The 18,920-nt window shown below is 64.7% G+C and overlaps 1 protein-coding gene across 1 annotated transcript; it reads right to left on the reverse strand.

Annotated features, from left to right (window-relative positions):
• Positions 1-101: 101 nt before the first annotated feature.
• On the reverse strand, positions 102-18,105 carry COL9A3 (collagen type IX alpha 3 chain). The gene is made up of 32 exons (XM_057312448.1): positions 17,558-18,105; positions 16,872-16,940; positions 15,745-15,780; positions 15,112-15,183; positions 14,434-14,487; positions 13,661-13,696; positions 13,378-13,401; positions 13,094-13,147; positions 12,714-12,767; positions 12,321-12,362; positions 11,214-11,270; positions 10,790-10,843; positions 10,217-10,270; positions 9,873-9,926; positions 9,575-9,628; positions 9,114-9,167; positions 8,425-8,478; positions 7,650-7,703; positions 7,498-7,551; positions 7,300-7,344; positions 7,146-7,199; positions 6,998-7,051; positions 6,434-6,487; positions 6,246-6,313; positions 5,124-5,163; positions 4,630-4,674; positions 3,882-3,914; positions 3,608-3,754; positions 3,441-3,495; positions 2,819-3,001; positions 1,666-1,743; positions 102-755 (listed from the first exon to the last, which is right to left on the reverse strand). Exons 1-32 carry the CDS (start codon positions 17,627-17,629, stop codon positions 565-567), a joined length of 2,049 nt encoding a protein of 682 aa, XP_057168431.1. The 5' UTR covers positions 17,630-18,105; the 3' UTR covers positions 102-564.
• Positions 18,106-18,920: the final 815 nt, after the last annotated feature.

The raw sequence follows: 18,920 nt of genomic DNA on the forward strand, positions 1-18,920 counted from the left end.
CTTGCAATACAGAGTCACCTTCAATAAATACTGCTAATTGGAGACAGTCCAAAGTTTGTACACAGAAGAAGCAGGTAAATCAGACTAGACCATGTGGGGGGTACCGTACGTGAAACCCTTTATTTGTTAGACCGGGGTGTCTGCGGTTCATCTGCCGTCTCACTGTGACTCTTAGTCCTTACACAAGTGCTGTGTAAACAGGTTGCTATTTTAGGCCTCGTGGAATCACACACGAGTTTGCATACGTGCGCCCTGCACCCCTCTGAGACGGGGGGGGTCTAGTTGGCGCACACGGGGCCTGTGTCTGAGGGACAATGCGACCGCTGACGGACCCTTGTAAATGCGCATAGAGACAACACTGGACAACAGCTCGATGAAGGACGCTCTCAGGGACCACGTGTCTGGTCAGCTGCTTGAGGACACGAGGGGCAGGCCAGGAGGGCTGCGAGGGCCGTCACGGATGCCATGCTGTCCCCTCCCCCACAGCGCGCTGCCGACTCCTGGCGTCCTTCCAGAGCTCCCTGCTGGCGTCGGCACCACCTTCTCACCTCCTTCGGTTATGTTTTAGGAGCTTCTAGAACCTGATTTTTCCCCGCCGCCTCCCATCACGGCTCCTTGGCAGGCCGAGGTGTCACAGATGCCGGGGGTCCCCTGAGCACCGACAGCACCAGGGAGGCCAGGATCACCTGGAGGTCCGGGCTCGCCGTGGGCCCCATCGCGGCCGTCTTTGCTAACGCCTGGCACGCCTTGCGGTCCTTGAGATGGAGCGGGAAGGTGAGTGTAGACGTAAGAATAGAACATCCATTCAGCCTGCCACCCCCTGCCCTTCTGTGTAGGGGGCTTATTCCGCACTCTGGAAGGGCCCAGGGGAAGAGAGACCATGTGGGGAGAAGGGCAAGGGCAGAGGACGAGGGGGGAGAGGGTGTGGAGGCCCGGGGCCTGTCCCAAGTGTGGCGGCTTGGACCTGAGCAGAGCTGATGGGAGCCGAGGGAAGAGGGCGGGAGGAGCCCTGTGAGCCGGTGGGGGGGGCTGGAGTCACTTGGTGAGCGGGGACAGAGGTGATTGTGGGCATGGCCTGCACATGCGCCCCGGAGGGCCCCCACCTCGGGGATGGGCCCCGGAGCAGGCGGAGGCAGAGTAGGTCAGCTGAGGAGGGGCCGGAGTGTGGGTGCAGCCTCGAGGGCCGGGAGAGGAGGAGAGGGTTTCTGGGCATGTGGAGAGGACTGGAGTGTGGCCTCCACTCCTCCCATGCTGTGGGGGTGCGGGAAGGCTGTGCGAGCTGCCGCTTGTATGTTCTGCGAGGGCTGGCCCGGGATGGACCATGGGGGCGGGGGGCTGCTCCCATCTCCACAAAGCATTTGTGTCGGATGCTAAACATTCGGGATGCACGTGGGCCGATTCAGAGGGGATTCTGTTGGAGTGTAACTGACCTAGACGCTAGACCGCTTTCACCGAATAGATAACTGAATCTACGTGGATAGATCTCGGGAATCCGTTACTGCTCAAACTTGTACAAGGTCATTCAGACGGTTCCTGACCATCTGAGAGGACTTGGCCAAGAGGGACTTCATGACACATGTTCACCACCCAGACACAGCACGGGGTCAAGTCACAACGTGTTGGGAAAGGTGCCCAATGAGAACGCTGCCCGTGACAGGCACCTACCTTGCAGCCCCTGGTCTCCGTCCGGTCCGTCCAGACCCGCGCCCGCCGAGCCTTTGTCTCCTCTGTCTCCCGGAGCCCCTGTTGGAAAGTACCAGACACATGAGGACCCAGCTGGGGTTGGAGGAGGGACCGCTGGTGCGATGGCATGAGCCCCCCGCCAGCGTGTGACCGGCCCTGGGACGGGCAGGGCACCCACATGGCAAGCTTTCTCCTGAAGCAAAACACTCTCCGAAAAGTAGCACGAGCACCGGAACCGGTGACAGTGATGGAGGCTAGTTGTGAATTGTACTTTCAACCTTCAGATCCCTACTTGAAGAAACCCGCTGGGTCTGCCGTTGGAAGACAGCAAGCCCCCGCGCCCCGTGCTGGCGCCGGAGACGCTCAGAGCTCCAAGGCCACGTGAGGCCGGCTGACCGTCAACTCGGGGCCGACACCGCGTCTGGGAGGACGTGTTTGTCTCCAGGGCTGAAATTGTTCAGCCTTGAAGTTTCTTAAAAATAAGTGCAGCGGCTCCGCTCCTCCTGGGAGAGCCGGATTTGAAGTGTGGAAGCTCCGCCTCACTGAGGAGAGGAGGTCACAGAGCGAAGTTTCCCTCAGAAACGTTGTCTTACACTGTTTTTCACAAATAGACTTATTCGATCAGTAAGTGGGCGCGGACTGGAGTCCTGCCCTTCACTCCGGAGTTGGGGCCAGGAGGCCGGCCGGCGCGGTGCGGGCGGGACGCGGTGCGAACTCACACAGAAGTGGGTGTTAAAGGCCGTTTTGGAAAAGCTCGGCGGCCAGTTCACAGCTGTGTTAGCCACGTGGCCCGTCTGTGGGCCCGAGCAACCCGCTGCCGCCGGCTCGGTAGGGACCCGGACGGGCCAGCGCCTGGCGTCAGCAACAGGGCGCACCCGTGAGGTCGTCTGGTTTCTTAATTATACTTAACCGTGCTTACAAGGGAGTTTTGTAGAATTTTTGCAACAGAAATGTTCGCGTATGTCAGTGTTTCTGAAGGCACATGCTGTGACGTGTAAACGGGCTCCCGTTTGTTCATCCCGCACATTTTGTCTACCCCTCCGCCCCCAAATGCTGTTCTGACGGTGTCTGTGGTGCCCGTGGGGTGACGAAGGTGTTAACTGAGCTGCACAGGGGACGCGGGCGGCCGACTCACCTCTGGGCCCTGGGTCTCCCAGCTCTCCAGTGGGACCACGGTATCCAGGGGGCCCTCGGGCACCGGGGTGGCCGATGGAGCCCGGGGGGCCCGGGGGGCCTGGGGGCCCAGCTGGACCAGGCCGACCTGCGGATCCGGGCGCTAAAGGCTTCCTCAGGTGAGCAGCTAACTGTGCAATTTGTTCTTTGGGAAAACAAAGATGCAAGCATTTATTCGAGGAGGATTCGCAAAAGTGCTCCGTGCGAAGCGGAAAAGATCGAGCCGCCTCCAACTCGCTTCAGGGCCCGGAACTGAGGGACCGCTGCATTTCTCCCATGTACCAAGGAGGTTGTCACAGGCCTAAGAGCAGGCGCTCATTTTAGGGGAGCTCCTTACAAATCCTGTGAATCAAAGTGGCCAAGAGATGGCCACACGGTCCATAGAGGCTGGAAGGGCGCAGGTCTCGGTCCCTGCTGACGGTTTCACAGACATCGAGAACCCCCACTGGGTCCCCCCCCTGTGTTGAAGCCTGGGGGGAGGGAGCCCCCCAGTGCAGATGGAGACTGGACCCTCTGGGTGGGGAAGAGGTGGAGCAGGCCGGGGTGCAGGCGGCCCAAGCCGTGCTGGGGTGGAGGGCACTCACCACTGAGCATCCCTCCGCACAGCTCCCTGATGTGCTGCTCACTGGCTTCTCGGCCCTGAAATCACCCCGTAAGTCCGTCAGCAGACTGGGTGCCCCCGCCCTGCCATCCGTCTCGGAAAAGTGACCGATGCCAACGAACACTGCCCTCAACAGAGGGAAAGACGTACCGGGACTCCGGGTTTCCCGGTGATGCCAGGCACGCCTTGTACTCCCGGGAAGCCCATGGGGCCGGGCGGGCCTGGGAGGCCCTCGACGCCGCTGGTGCCGTTGGGACCCTGGATGCCCTTCGGGCCCAGCTCCCCTCGACTGCCAGACTAGAGGAAAACAGGACAAGGTGGGTTGGAGGCAAGCAGTGCCCAGCAGCCGCTGCCCCCCCCCCCTCGCAGGCCGGCCTGGTGTCTCCTTTGGACTTTGTCGTTGGAATGGCTGCCGGCCACTTACCTCTCCTTTGGGTCCGACTGGACCACCGGGACCCTGCAAGAGAGCAGTTGTTCGCACGCTGTTAGCTGGTGGCATTTGCTTCCAAAGAGCCGGGCTGGCACGGGGGGAGTTGGGGAGGGTGTGAAACAGCCACAAAGCCACCCTCTGACTGCTTCAGGACGTCGAGTGGCGACTGCCGTCCACTCTCCCGGGTACGGTTTTTACCCCGCTGGGACTGTGTTCTGTGCACGGAGGTTTTTGTGACTGACTTTCCCAACGTGTTTTCAGTAGCCGCGCAGCATGTTACACGTGTTTACTTTGTTCCCTGTCTTCCTCGTTATTCTAATAAATCACGAACATCTGAACGTCTCTGTGCCTACAGTCCCCTTCCCCAGCTGTGTCCTCAGGAAGCTTCCCAGCTGCACATAGACAGGGACGTGGTCCCAGCCACATGGCACACGGGCCACGCAGTGGAGCGCAGAGCCGCAGCCAGAGGGGCTCCCCAACTGGCAGCCACTGCCGCCCCCATCAGATTAACGGGGACGGGAGGCCGGGGTCCTGCTGGTCAAGGTTGTCCAGGAATTCGCCAGAAGAAACCGTGCACGTGCACACACGCAGCCCTGAGACTGTCTTGGCTACGGTCACCGGGCCCCCGGCCCAAGCCTCGGCCTCCCTGGGGCCTCCCACGCTTCCCGGACCTGCAGACTGACTGCCTCCTCTCCCGAACGGGACTAGTTGGTAAAAGTGAGGCTGACTTAATCCCACTCACCAGCTCTCCTTTGTCCCCAGGAATGCCATCGGAACCTGCAGCTCCCTGAAACAATAGGTCCCAAGGTCAGAGAGCTGACCCCTCCTCGAGCTGTTCTCAAAGCTTGGGCGCCCCGAGCCCCAAGCCCAGGGTGGGGACGCTGGCTGACCCACTGGCTGGACACACTAAGCCTTTCTTGCCAAGCAGAATCTCAGGGGGCTGTAGATTGTTCTAGGTCCTCGACCAATACAAAGAGGGCCTGAGGCCACCGGAGGTCACGGGCCCAGCCCCCACGCCTTTCCTGAGAGAATGCGCCTTCTACAAACAGGCCTGGGGCCCAGACTCCTCCCCCCCACAAGGTCCCATTCCCAGAAGGTCCGTGCGAACACACTTCCCCGTGAAGTGGGGCTGGGTGTCCAGAGCGGTCCCCTCTGCTCAGAGGGCGTGAGGGAGAGCGGGCAATGAAGGAGGGAGAGAAATGCAAGAAGGGACCTGACCCCTGGGCACTCGCTCACCTGGTCTCCCTTAAGGCCGGCGGCTCCTCCCGGGCCCTGGCACAGAGAAGGTCAGCGTTAGAGGGAGTTTAGGGATCCCTGAGGTGGCCCACACCAAGCTACGGAGCACAGGGGGCCACGGAGAGCAGACCGTGCCCAGGTGCACCGTCCATAGCAGCGTCCTGCACAGGCCCCCCGTTCCTGGAATCTTCCTAAAGAACTGTTGTCTTAGGGGCTCCAGAGCATTGCACCGCCTGGGGTGCCGCGACTGTTTGACAGGCCTCTTCAAATCTGGTATCGCTCCTAATACCACGGGCTGTGCGCCGGTCATTCCCCGCGTGGAACTGCTGAGTCAAAGAGCCAGACCTCTTATTCGTCACCTTCCCAGCGGATTGTGAGACCAGGGACATGTCTGGGAGCGGCTAGGATCACCCGGAAAATAAAAATTGTCCATTTGCTCAAATAGCAGGAATGAGAACTTGCCCAAGGGGCAGAGTTGCGGCCTCCCCGCGACGAAGCTGGAGGCCAGGCTTGCTGGAGGCCAGGCTTGGCATAGCGGTGGGGAATTGAGGAACCACCCCTGCAGGCACAGCCCCCAGGGGCCTTGTCACACTCTCTGAGGCCCCGGCATTGTTGGCGAGTTCCTGCCTGGGTTTCCTGCCTGGAGGCTAATGAAGGGCCCAGGGTCCCAGCCATCACCCGGTGGTTTGCGTGCCCCCCCCTCCCCACCACCCCCTCCCCCAGGAGGAAGGGAGGTCTGGGCCGGCGGCTCCTGGGTCTCCCCCTCTGCAGTGAAGTCTGGCGGCAAGCACGGCCGTCTGAGCAGGGCTCCGTGCTGCCCCGACTGTTCCCGGACGACAGGGACCCCCACAGTGAAGCTACCAACTGTCACGAGACCATCAGGAAAGTTAGAAGCGGTGAGAGTTAGCGGTGCTTAGAGCCGTGGTTGTCACACGCATTTAAAGCCGGACAGATGAAGCCGCTGGCCCTCCCCTCGGCTCCACAAGCCCCCGCGGAGCCCGGAGCACCTGACTGCAGGCCGCCAGCAGTGGGCGGTCCACCCTGTGGGTCCCCGGGAAGGCAAACTGCAGCGTGGGGGGGGGGGGGAGGACCCCCCCCAGCTGAGACAGCCACTCACCCGGGTCACCTGTGCCACCTCGGAGGCCCTGGGGGCCTGGCAGGCCAGGGTCACCCATGCTGCCCTTCTGGCCCTACAGACAAGGACCCAGCCCGTCAGCACCCACAAAGGAGCCCAGCGGGAACCCCAGCCCCTGCCCGGCAGGCCCCCCTGGGCTCGCTGGACTTAATCCCTGACCCCAAACCTCACCCACCTGGAAGCCTCGGATGCCAGGGGCTCCAGGAGGGCCTTGTGGGCCCAGAGCCCCCTGAAAGAGAAGAGGAAGGAGTGAGTCCCACCCTGCTTCCCCCGGGGAGTCTGCGCAAACCCAGGAGCCGGTCCCCGGCCAACGCGCCCAGGGGCTGGGGATGGGGGGGGGCGCTGGTGGGGGGCAGCTGGGGCTGTAGAAGTCAGGCTTGCCCTCAGATCCCTGGTCTCGGTCTTGGGAGCCAGGCGCCCACATCCAGGGCTGCCCGGAGCCCCGCGTCCTCATGATCCGTCTGTCCATCTGTGGAGGGGATGGGAGGCGTGGGCAGCTCCCGCGGCACCTGCTGGAGCCCGAGGCCGGGCTGCTGTCCTCGGCCAGGTGTGGTGACTTAGTCCTTCGGCACGGAAGTCTCAAGCTCGGACCAGCTGGGCCTGGCCCTCACCATCTTTCGGCTTTCATGGGGTCAGCCCACGGATGCAGCCAAAATGCCTCCCCAGCCCGCACAGAACCGCGGTCTCACGGTGATGCCTCCATGCCCTTCCCCTGGGCCACACTGCACCCCTCACTTACCGCCGAGCCCCGGTGGCCAGCCTCTCCACGCTCCCCAGGCACGCCAACATCTCCCTGCATGGGGAAAGGGGAGCGCGGGTGTCAGCGGGGGTCGTAGACGGGGGGGGGGGGGCGGGGGGGCCGGGGGCGGGAAGTTGGGGACACTTACTGGGATGCCAGGCTCTCCTGAGGGGCCAGCCTCCCCCAGCTCTCCAGCTTGGCCCTGCACAGGACGAGAGAGCCCTGAGTGCCCACATGGCCCTTCCGTCCAGGCCCGGGCACTGCCCCTGACCCCCCCCAACCAGGATAAAGAAGCCACGTACCAGTTCTCCCTTCTCGCCCTTGGACCCTGCTCGTCCCGGGAGGCCCTGCACAAGTCAGAGGTCAGGGCTGCTGAGCCCGCGGTAGAGCACACCCAGAGAGGACCCCTCCCCCCATGCAAGCCCCCACTCAGGGACCCGGGGGGGACCCAGGGGAGGTGACCCCATCCCGGGAACAGCGAAGGAAGCCCGTGCTCTCACCGGCAGCCCGTTGGGACCCTTCTCTCCTGGGGCGCCGTTGCGACCAGCCTCTCCCTGCGGGAGATCGGGGGACAGGCTGCTGAGGCCCAGGAGGCTGAACGCCGCAGCCCCCCTCCCCCCGCCCCCCAGCAGGCTACTGGCCCAACACCAACCTTCTCACCGTCGAGTCCCGGAACACCATCCCGGCCGTCCTTGCCCGGCATACCCTGGGGACGGGAACGGCGTGAGGCCTGGCGTGCCCCTCGTTACCCCTTCCTCCCCAGTCCCTGCGCCGTGTCCGCCGACCCCGGGCTGCCCGGGGTATCTGTGGTCGCACAGCTCAGCGGCCGCAGGGTGACCTGGGCTGCCCTCAGACTCCGCAGCGGATGGCCACTGGCACACGGCCAGGGCCGAGGACGCTGTGGAGGGTCCAGCGGACCATGCGTCTCCCACCCCACGTCCCTGCAGGGAATCTCCCCGTGGCCTGGGTCGCAGGCGAGGGAGCAGGCTTGGGGGCCGGCATGAGAGCACACGGCCTCCCTCACGTGCCCTCCCTTCGTCCTGCCTGCCCACAGGAGCCCAGTGGGGCCCGTCCTCAAGGGGTGGGTCGGGAGGAGTCAGGAGGGGTCGGGAGGGAGTGTGGGGACGGACTGAGCATGGGATGAAGGGGCACAGGAGCCCCGGACCCTCAGGACCCTTCTGGCCCCTGGAAGGCAGAGGAACTCAAGACCCTCCATCTGTGTGTGGAACGCGTGGCCCCAGGCGCTGTGAAGGTTCAGGGGGCCGACGGAGGGCCACAGGCTGGCCAGGGGCTGCCCCGCAGTTGAAGGAGAGGGATTCTCCAGGGTGGGGGGATAGTTGCGGATGGCAGAAGCCATCAGGGGCAGCAAGGGCCACTCTCACAGGGCCACCAGGCTTTGCAGCACCGTGGCAGCCGTGGGAACTCACCGGCTCTCCGCCCGGCCCCGCTAGCCCAGGGACTCCTTTGGGACCAGGTCTGCCCTGAAAGAAATACAAGCCGCTGCATCTGGGGGGACCTTGAGGAGCGCTCCTCCCCGAGGATGCCCCTCGCTCCCAGGCAGGCGCGGGCCGGGGACGGTGGACGCCGGGTGCGTGCTCAGGGTTGGGGGACAGCTGCGTTAGCCCATCCCGGTAGCAGGGGAAAGGCTTGTCGGCCTGGGACCTCGCTTAGCACCCTGCAACCGCCCGTGCATGCCTGACCTCTGGGCTCAGTCCAGGGGACGACGAGGCCACTGTGAAGGCGACCGCGGACAAACGCCGGCTTGGGGACAGTCACCTCGTTGTTTGATCATCTCTCAGCTTATGTTCACTCACTCAACCCGAGAGACATTTTCTCTGCTATCCCTTTTCACAGCCGGGCAACCCTGGCCCAAGGTCCAGCACGGCCCAGGGTCCAGCACGGCCCAGGGTGTCAGCCACCGGACACGAGCTCGTTAGCGCCCCAGGAGAGCTGCCCGGGACCCTCACAGGCCAGGCCCAGCTGCTGTCCAGTGACGCACCCCCCAGGAAAGGGCAGGCCCCCCACCCCTGGCACGTGCCATCTGGGTGTCCTACCCCACCCTCTAGATCAGATTCTTTGGAGGAAGGACCCAGAGAAGCAAGGTTCTCTTACTTACAAGGTCACCCTTGGGGCCGCGGAAACCCTCTGGGCCCCTCTCGCCTCTGTCACCCTAAAAGGATGGCGGGGGGGTGGTGGTACAAAAAGTTAACAACCTGAGAAGGTGGGAGAGCGGGACTGAGGGGAGATGGCCAGGCTTGGTGCTGGAAGTGGCCGGAGGCAGCAGGATGGGTGCTGCTGAGGGTCACAGAGGCCAGAGGGCGCCGACCACACGTCACGCGTGTCCAGAGAGAAGAGGACCAATGTCCCACCAAGAACAGGGTCTTCTGGTAAACTCAACTCCCCCCCAGGTGTGCCCAGGGGTACATGACCGCGAGAGGACTCAGCCCCCGGAAGGGCCAGCACAGCGCAGCCCGTGGCACTGGGGGAGGCAGCTGAGTGAGGAGGAGGAGGAGGGGGAAGGGGACGGAGAGCCTAAGCCCGCACGAAGCTGCCCTCCACCCCCGGGTGCACACGTACCACTTTCCCGGGGGCTCCTGGGATCCCTGGTGGTCCTCGGAATCCAATGGGACCCTGTGAAGGAGAAGGGGGTACCTGGGCCTCTCATCTGAAGCCCGGCCAGCTTCCCTCAGAGGACCTGGCTCCATCCAGAGTGATCCTGCCTCCAGCAGCCCCTCCCCACTGGCCACCCAGTGGTCCCAAACCCTCCCTCCTCCCCCATTTTCCAGGGCCTCCTCTCCAGCTCCCCACAAGCCCCGCCCCACCTGGGGGTGGCCTTCTACAGCAGCCTGGGCTGATGTGGGGGTGGCCAACTTACCCGATCCCCTGGGGGTCCAGCCGGCCCTGGCAGGCCTCGAAGTCCCCGAGGCCCCTGTGAGGAGAGAGCTGGAAAGGCCTGGGCCAGCAGCCTGCCCCCACCCCCCTCGGGACTGCACAGGCCCCTGGGAGCCCTATGGTCTTCCTAGAAGCTCCTGACCTCAGGCCAGGCCTGGGAGGGGGAGGGGGAGGGGTCCGAGGCCCTGGGACTTGCAGCCCGGCAGAGGCAGAACCCGGCCTGGTTCCCTGCGTGGGTACCTGGTGAACCATCCCCTGCAGCCCTACGTAGTCCAAGGGGCTCCGATCCCACCTCCTCACCCCTGTCCAGCCCCTACCCCTCCTCACCTGCAGCCCCACAGTGCCTGGGATGCCCGCGGGCCCAGGGGGGCCAGGATCACCCTGCAATGGAGGTAAAGGGGTATGAACTGGGTCAGCCCAAGCTCTCGCAGCCCCTCTCCAAGCCCATGCCGTGGGGGCCGTCGCCCTATTCACAGCTGAGCCTCTGCGGCTCAGGGGTCCTGGCCTTCCTCCAGACAGTGGGGCCCCCAGCCTTTCCCAGACACCTCTGGCTGGCTGGCAGGGGCCCTTCTGCCGCCCATGTGGTGACCTCACCAGCTAGAGATGTACCCAGCCTCACCTGAACTCACCCTCCACGGGCAGAGGCCACAGGGGGCGGGTGGGGGGCCTCCAGGAGACACTTCTCCAGCCATGGGGGCGGGGGCGTCTGAGCTCAGGGAACTTCACGTGAGACCAGGCAGGTGGGCAGACCCTGCCCCAGATCACCTGGCTCTGACCAGCGTGCACAGCGCATCCCAGATGCAGCCCGCACTCCCTCACCCACCACCCGTAGGGTCCCAGCCGACCCCCCAAGCCAAGTGCCCTTCCCTCCCTGCCACCACCCCCAGGGCCCGCGTTCACCTTCTCGCCGTCCTTTCCGACCTCTCCTTGCTCCCCTTTGTAGCCGGTGGGCCCCTGAAAACCAGTGGGGGGCAACGAGTCACAGCCCACCCCCAGCGGCCCAGACAGAGGCCTGCGTGGCCATCCGCCCAGGTGGGTAAACTGAGGCCTGGTCAAGAGGGGCAGGGCCTCCCCGTCCTGGTGGCCACACCAGTGCCCAGCAGTTACCACTGTGGAATGGGGGATGGGGACAGAGTGTGGCCCCCAGGCTGGGCCGGAAGTCAGCCCTCCTTTCTTCTTGCAAAAACCAGGGCAGACTTTCTGGACCCTGTGTCCCCCCCCCACCTCCCCTCTAGATCTCGACACCCACGTTGGACCAGGCTGTTTCCTCCTGTGGGGTGTGGAGGTGGGCTCGGGTCTCAGTCACCCTGTGGCCGCTGCTCACCTTGAACCCTGGCATTCCTGGGGGGCCGGGAGGACCTGGGGGGCAGATGGCCGGGCACTGTTGGAAAACAGAGTGGTCAGAGCCCTGCAGACAGCCCGGCACCTGACAGAGTTCTGCACCCAGGGGCCCAGAGATGGGCCGTTGCGCTGAGCGAGGGGGACCTCAGGCCGCACCAGGGCCTCCCGGGACCCCTAGGCCTCATTCCACGTGGCTGTGGGGTGTTGGGAGGTGCTGCACAGAGCCAGCCCTCGGCTGCCTGGACTCCCACGGCCCCCTGCTCAGACCTGGCTCCCCTTTCTCAGCGGACATTTAGCAGTGGTGGCTGCTGGCTCCAGAAAGGGGCCTGAGTGCTGTGTTGCCTGCGGCAGATTTCAGGCTGGGCCTCTCCTCAGTGCACAGATGTGTCTGGACAGGTGTCCCGCAGGCTCGGACGGGATGCTCCATGCCCAGGGATGGCTCTGGGTTTTCTAGATCATTCCACAGTAATCTGGCACAGAGGCAGCGCCATCGATCTCCGCCCTCGCTGCTCCTGCCTGGCCATTGCCAGGGGCCTGGCCGTTCTCCTGATTCTGGAAGATCCCTAAACCCTCCCTCTGCGACACCAACTGGTCAAGCACTCTGGACAGGGGGTGGGGCTGGCGTCCTTCGGAAGCACAAGACCTCTGCACGCCAGCCGGACGCTGACCCTTCCGGGAACGGCTGCACACGGCAGAGGAAGACCGGGGGACCCCCGACGCTGCTCCTGTGTGTCCAGGACTGACAAAGCTCAAAGACGAGCAGAGAAGTGAGTCCCAGGCACTAGTCCAGAGCCTTCTGTGCTGGGGAGACACTGTGTCGGTGCCACTCAGGGCCGCAGACACTGGCCACACGTGGCCGAGCACTCAGAACGTGGCCGCACCACGGAGGGGCTGGCGGGTTTACAATGCGATCTCGCTCAGCTCAGATCCGTGCTGCTGCGTGGCCAGGGCGCAGGGAGGCTGTGCCCAGAGCTGGCAGCACCCGCACCACCCCACCCCTGCCCTCCTGCAGGTGGGGGACGGGCCGCGCTCCTCATGGGCCCCCGAGGGCCCCACCCTAGCCCCCCAACACATGGCCGCGAGCGCCTACCTGAAGGTCAGTGGCGCCTTCAGGGAGGACCCCGGGGTGACCCTGGAACACAGACAGCTGACTCTGACGCTGCCCTCCCCTCCCTCCCTGCCGCCCACCCCTACAGGCCTGCCGGGGGCTCAGGCCCTGCCTCCCTGCAGTGGCCGGTGCTGGGCACCAACAAGGACAGAGAGCAGCTGCCTTTGGGGTGGAGTGGCCACTGGGCCCGAGCCCCGCCCATCCACACGCCAGCTGACCTGGCCGCAGCCCTGGGCTGCTCGCACGTCTGGGAAGAGGACGGGAGTCCTCACGGGCGTGGATTCGGGGCTGGGGGCCCCGGGGGACAGGAGAGTCAAGCCCACCATGCCTGGCACTCCCCCCGAGAAGCTCTGGGGCCCCCTGCCCAGTACTCACGGGGGGTCCAGGAGGTCCCGGGGGGCCAGGGAGGCCTGGTAGTCCGGAGGGTCCCTGGGGGGCAGATTACGTTGTTAGCTGGAGGTGACCAGGTCCTTCCAGAGAGAAGCCTCCCTCCCTGTGCCCTTATGGGGACGCCCCGCTCTGCCTGCCTCCCCCACCCTGGCCTTGTGCTAGTGTCCACGGTGGATCCCAAGGCCTAGTCTGTCCTTGTCCCTGAAGGTCAGTCAGGGCTCCTATCAAGACCACAAAGAAAGGAAAGGGGGGGAGGAGGGGGAAGTAGACAAGGTGGGCAAAGGCCTTGGTGGTTGGATTGGGGGTGTCCTGACAGGGAGGGCTCCTGCTCTGAGAGGTGGGGGAAGGTTGGGGCAGCCACTCACCGGGGGGCCCCGGAGGCCCATTCCACCTGGGACGCCACTCTCTCCTGCCTCTCCCTGGGTGGGGGGGTAAGGAAGTGAGACACGAGGGTCTGTACCCACAGAGCTCTGAGGACCCCCACACAGCCCTGGTCTGCCCCCTCTGAAGGGACAGGAACCCGGCAGTCGGTCAGGTAGATACCCCTGAGGAGGCCCACCCTCACCCCGGTTTGGGACCTGGCGGCCAGCCTGGCTCTGAGTGTGGTGGGCATGCTGGGGTGGGGGACACAAGGGTGGTCAGTACTCACGGGGGGTCCGGGGAGGCCTTTGCCCTGTAATGCCAAGCACCGGGTCAGAACTTGCTGGGGACGGGACGGGTTTGCCTGCCACCCCACCCCTTCTCCTAAGACAGGTGGGTCGCAGGAGGGAAGCACCTCGGGGGACAGTGTGGGGTGCAGGAGACCTGCCCCGGGGGAGAGACGGCACGGCCCAGGAGCCAGCCCAGCAGACAAGGGGGCTGGACACTCCCTCCCAGAGCTGCCGGAGGGCACCCCACCCTGGTCAGTCCCGCTGCAGGTAAGCGATACTTACCCCCAGCCCGGGAGGCCCCGGGGGTCCCAGACTTCCCTGAAGAAGGAAACCGGGGTGTCAGGAGCGGGCTGGGCCCAGGCTCTCAGGCCTCTGAGAGCAAACCTGTTCCCCTCCCTCCCTGACTCTGAAGCGGGGGGATGTGTGTGTGTGTCTCCGTTTTACAGAAGACAGGCCCAGGGGGGACCCCGGATGCCCCAGGGGCCCGGGACAGTTCTTTTGCCAACAATCCTGCTGAGGAAAATCCAGACGCTGTTGGAAGTGGACGCAGAAAGCAGCACAGGGCAGGCAGGCCAGGCCAGCAGGAAGGCCCGGCACCAGGGCTCCCTGAGCCCCACAGAAAGGCCCCACACCTGGCTCTGGTTCCTGAGAGCTCTGGCCGCAGCCCACAGTAGGGAGCCCGGGACCCCAGGCTGCCAGGGCCTCCTGCTGCCTGCGTCCGGAAGACACGGTCCTGGCACTGGAGGCGCCTGCCCCCAGGGGTTCTTACAGAAAGTCTGCAGCTGCCCCCCTTCCCAAGAGGACATGGCGCAGAAGGCCGGTCATCCCCCAGCCTGGTCTGAACTCCGAGGACAACCATGACCAGAGGCCAGGTGGGAGGCGGTGGGCTGGCCACTGGTCGCTCTGTGCCCACCTGCCCTTCTGCCCCCTCCGCCTCCCCACAGACTTGGGGCCCAACAGCACCGCCAGCCTTGTGGACAGAGAACGCTCAGCCTGGCCGGCCAGCCGGGGACCTCCCTCCCCAGCAGAACCCGTGCATGTGGGGCAGCACTGACCCGCTCTCCAGGCGCGCCCTTGGGGCCGGGGGGTCCATCCTGCCCTGTCAGACCCTGGGGAGAGAGGCAGAGGGAGGGCTCGAGGGGCCACACGGGGAGGACAGGCCCCACAGAGGGCACTTTCCTAACTGAAAGGGGTCCAGAGGCTGAGAAGGGCCTTGCGTGGTTCTCCTTCCGCTCCAGCCCACCTGCCATCCACCTGGAATGCCCAAGGCCCCAGAGGAGTGAGGAGCTGGTGGGTGCAGCAGGCCGGGGAGCGCACTTCTCAGAGCCCTGCTCTGGCCCCCACAAAGCCCCAGTGGTCGGTGGTCCGTGGTCGTGGGGCCAGCCTGGAGCCCTGAGGACCCATTTGGCCCACCTGGGGCTCAGAGGGGCCCAGATAAGGGGCGTCTGTCTCCAGATAAGCAAGAGCCGGCAGCATTTTCACCCCGGCTGCGGGCTGGCTCTGTCCTTGTCAGCCGCCATGGCCAGGCGCTAAAGGGTCTGGGCTGAAGGCCAATGGACCCCTGCTGGGGGACATCCGGAGACTCTCTTGGGACAGAGCAGGCACAGTGGGAGACAGCAATTAAGCTTGACTTCAGGGACCAAACCCTGACAGGTCCAAGCCCAGAGGGGAGTGGAGGGGCTCAGAAGAGGGGGCTCTCAGAAGGGAGAGGGGGGAGGGGCAGGCACACTCACATCCACGCCAGGCAGTCCCGGCAGCCCGGCCTCTCCTGGTTTCCCTGGTTTCCCTGGGGCCCCTTTTGGTCCCTGGAGGAAGGGGGTGGGGGTGGGGGATGAGCAGAGGCGTGAGAGCAGGTCCCACCCAGAACCGTGGCCTTCACCAATAAGAGAAGGGCTTTCGAGCTGGGGCACAACCCAGCAACTAGAGATTGGCCCCTGTCCACCAGAGGCCCGGCCCTGCCTGCTCCCTGCAGACCCCCACCATGGGCCCCAGCAGGCTGCCCTCTCCAGCTGCCCCCCCTTACTCAATCACACCTGTAGGACATTCACCTGGATGCTTTGCTCACCTGATGCTTTGGCTGCCCCAGCTAAGGGCCAGTGGGTCCCTCTGTGGGACCGCCAGCGTGCCCCAGGACCCTCTCACTGAGGGATCTGGCCTGCCTGGCACAAAGAAAGCTTCCAAGCCGGATCCTGCCCGGAGACACACTGAATTCCACACACCCCCTCCCACCCGATTCCTGGCCAGGCCCCTGCTCTGAGCCCTTGGAGTCCTCCTGCCTGGCAGACAACCCAGGGGTGGTGGGAAGGGGTGTCAATGACCCCTCTGTTCTAGGTCCACCCCTCCCCTCACTGGAGCTGGACACTCACCGGGGACCCGGGCAGACCGGGAGGCCCAACTTCTCCCTGCAGAGGGGAAGACACCCGCATGTGAGCAGTATCTCCTGAAAGCCCAGCCCCAAGCGATGACCCGGGAGCACCCCCACATCTAGGGGGCACCTTCCCTCTGGGGTCAGGTGCAGAGGCGGGAGCTGGGGAGAGCAGGGAGCCGACAGCTGGGGCTCAGCCCCTGCAGGGCCCGCCCTCCACCAGCCCGAGAAGCTTCAGGAGGTAGGCTGTGGGCATTGGGACGCCTCCTGCCCCCACCTGATTCAGGGCGGCAGACCCCAGACTCGCAGAGGCCCGAGGAGGCACCCCCGCTCCCCCGTGACACCCTTTAACGGAGGCCTGCAGGCCAGGTTTTTAAGGGGAAGCCTCCCCAGAAGGAAGGACTCAACTCCCGTCAGCCTGGGAGTCCTGGGGGGCCAGGGCCAGCCCCGGTGGTGGGGGGGCAGCCCTGGGCCGTCCTGCCCCTCCCTGCCCCCACCCTGCAGGGCTGTCTCTGAGCACCCTGTGGGTTGGGGTTGGCCAGGGTTGGGGTGGGTGGGAGACTCGGGGCCATCCAGGGCCTGCGGGACTCAGAGAGAGGCTGAGGACTGGTCGAGGGGGGCTCCTGCGGTACATTAGAGGTGACGAGAGGCCTGGCAGGCCCCTGCCTTTCATGGAGGCGGCTGGATTGGGGGCTCGCCCCAGACAGTCGGGGGGAGGCAGGCTGCAGGATTGGGCCACACTTGACCTGGGACACCCACGGAGGACGCCATCTCTGGGACAGAGCCAGCTCCCAAGCCCCCTCCAAAGCTGGCTCCAGCCCCGTAGCCACCTCCACCAAGACGCAGAGGGACAGGCCCTGCACCCCCACCACAGTGGGCCCCTCTGGGGACCTGCAGACACAGCCTTCAGTGCCCACAGTTCCAGTCCGAGGGCTACTGTGTGGCGCCCCCGCCCCTGCTGTGGGGAGAACCCGGAGCAGGAACCCTTTCACATCCCGTACCCCACTTTGCCCCAGCCCTGGGAAGTGGGGCTTGGTTTTGTCTCCATCAGGTCTGGGGGCTCAGGGAAGTTGGGGCTGGACTAAAACCCCACCGAACCCTCCCCGGCCCCTCCCGCCCCCAACTCACGTCAATGCCATCCTTGCCCGGCTTCCCAGGTGGCCCTTGGGGGCCAGGGGGGCCTTGAGGTCCCACTTTCTGAAATGGAGAAACGTCATTATGCAGCCTTGCCTTCCCACCCTCTCCTGTGGGGCAGGTCCCCCTGGTTGGCCTCGGGTCAGCCCAACAGTGGTCCCTCTTCCTGGGCCCAGAGCGGTTCTGGAGCCTGGCTCCTGGGGCCCCCCCGACCCAAGCCTGCCTTGGAGACCCCCCCCAAGCCTTGAGCCGGCGGTATCTGCTGCCTCCATCCTCGGGCCCGGAGGGGCTGTGCCACGGCCCCACGGGAGCCTCGGGGAACAAAGGCGACATTGTGCCTCTCTGGTGGCCGCGGCCCAGGCAGCGGCCGACCCGGCCAGGCGAGGACAGGGCAACGTCCTGGGCTCATCCACGAGGTGTCTCGGCATCTGCAGGGGCTCGGTGCGGCGCCCAGACTCAGCCCCACGGCGAGATGGGCCACGGGCTTCAGGGCTGCGCCGGGTCTCCAAGCGTCCTCGAGTTCCAGGCTCACTCGCGGGCCCAGGATGGCTGGCGGGGGTGGGGGGGTGGTCGTCCCCCAGCCGCGCGGTTCGACGCCCCATCTCAGAGCCCCGGACTCCCACCCTGGCCGCCGCTGTTCTCCGGTGCGAGCCCAGCACGCCGCTCCAGCCCGCGCTCACCTGTGCCTCGCTCATGGCCGCGGCCAGGAGATGCCCGAGCAGGAGCAGAACCAGCGTGGGGGCTCCGGCCATGGCTGCACTCGCGCTCTGAGTGGCGCCGGCGGTGGCGGCCTGGGCTCTGGGCGGCGGGCGGGGCGGGCGGTGGGCTGGGCGCCAGTTCCCGCCCCGCCGGCGAGGCACAAGCCCCCCATTCAGCAGGGCCCACCTGGGGCTTCCGCACCGCCCCACGCCTCCCCGCCGAGCGGCCGGTGGGGGGCGGGGGGAAGAAAGAAACCCAGTGGCGTTTTTTGGCCAGCCTCTGAGTTAAAATTAACCCTGAGTCTGATGAGTTACACACATACACCTTTTAGCAAAAAGAAAGACGCTCTTTTCTCCGCTTGCTCCTCAACCTGGGTGTGGAGAGGGGAACAATCCCCCATTGAAGGGCTCCTTTGGAGAAGGGGCAGCCCCAGCCCTAGAAACAGGGGGACCTCCCCAGAGTCCTGAGTGGGACTGAGGCTACCCAAGGCCCAGGAAGACCCCCGCAGAGGGGTAGCATCCCCGTGCCAGGGGCCAGAGCAGGCCCACTACAGCCCTGGTCCCTGCTACCCTGTCCTGCCACAGGCTGAAGTCTAGGGCCGTGCCTGCTGGGCTGGACACCTCCTATTCCCAGGGTCCTTACCCCAGACTTCAGCTATCCTGAGTGGTCCATCCACGTCATCCAGCACCGGCCAAGGCCAGACTCTTCTCTGGCGCTCCGACCCCGAGAGCACGCGAAGTGGTGGTGCTGGCCGAGGAAGGAAGCACCACCATGACCACGGGGCCTGAGCAAAGCTGGGGACGGACACGAACTCTAAGGCTGGTGTTGGCTGTTCCTGCTTCTCACAAGCCTTGGGCAGCTCAGGGTCGCTGGATTTCGGCAAACCCTGCTTCACCCTGGGAAGGCATAGGAATAGCAGGGTGAGGGGCCGCACCTGCGAGGCCTCCGTGGCCACCCTAGGGGACGCTCACAGATCCAGGTCACCAACAGGCGCACTGAATTTGCAGGATCTCAGTCCCACCTACAGCCGAGTATCGGAATGTTTAGAATTCCCTGGGAAATGCTGCTTTGGGATTTACAGTATGCTGTTACAGGTTCGTTTTACTTGCTCGCTTTCTTTCTTTCTCTCTTTCTTTCTTTCATTCTTTCTTTCTTTCTTTCTCTTTTTCTTCTCTTTCCCTTTTTTCTCTTTTTTCTTCTTTCTTTCTTTCTTTCTTTCTTTCTTTCTTTCTTTCTTTCTTTCTTTTTTCTGTCTCTAGTCAAGTACAACTGTGAGAGGTGGGGAAAGAGTGCAATACAGAGTTCAATTGATCTGTGACTGACCGAACGCCCTTTGGACCTGTC

This window comes from Ursus arctos, unplaced genomic scaffold, assembly GCF_023065955.2.
Source record: "Ursus arctos isolate Adak ecotype North America unplaced genomic scaffold, UrsArc2.0 scaffold_16, whole genome shotgun sequence".
Lineage (NCBI taxonomy): Eukaryota > Metazoa > Chordata > Mammalia > Carnivora > Ursidae > Ursus > Ursus arctos.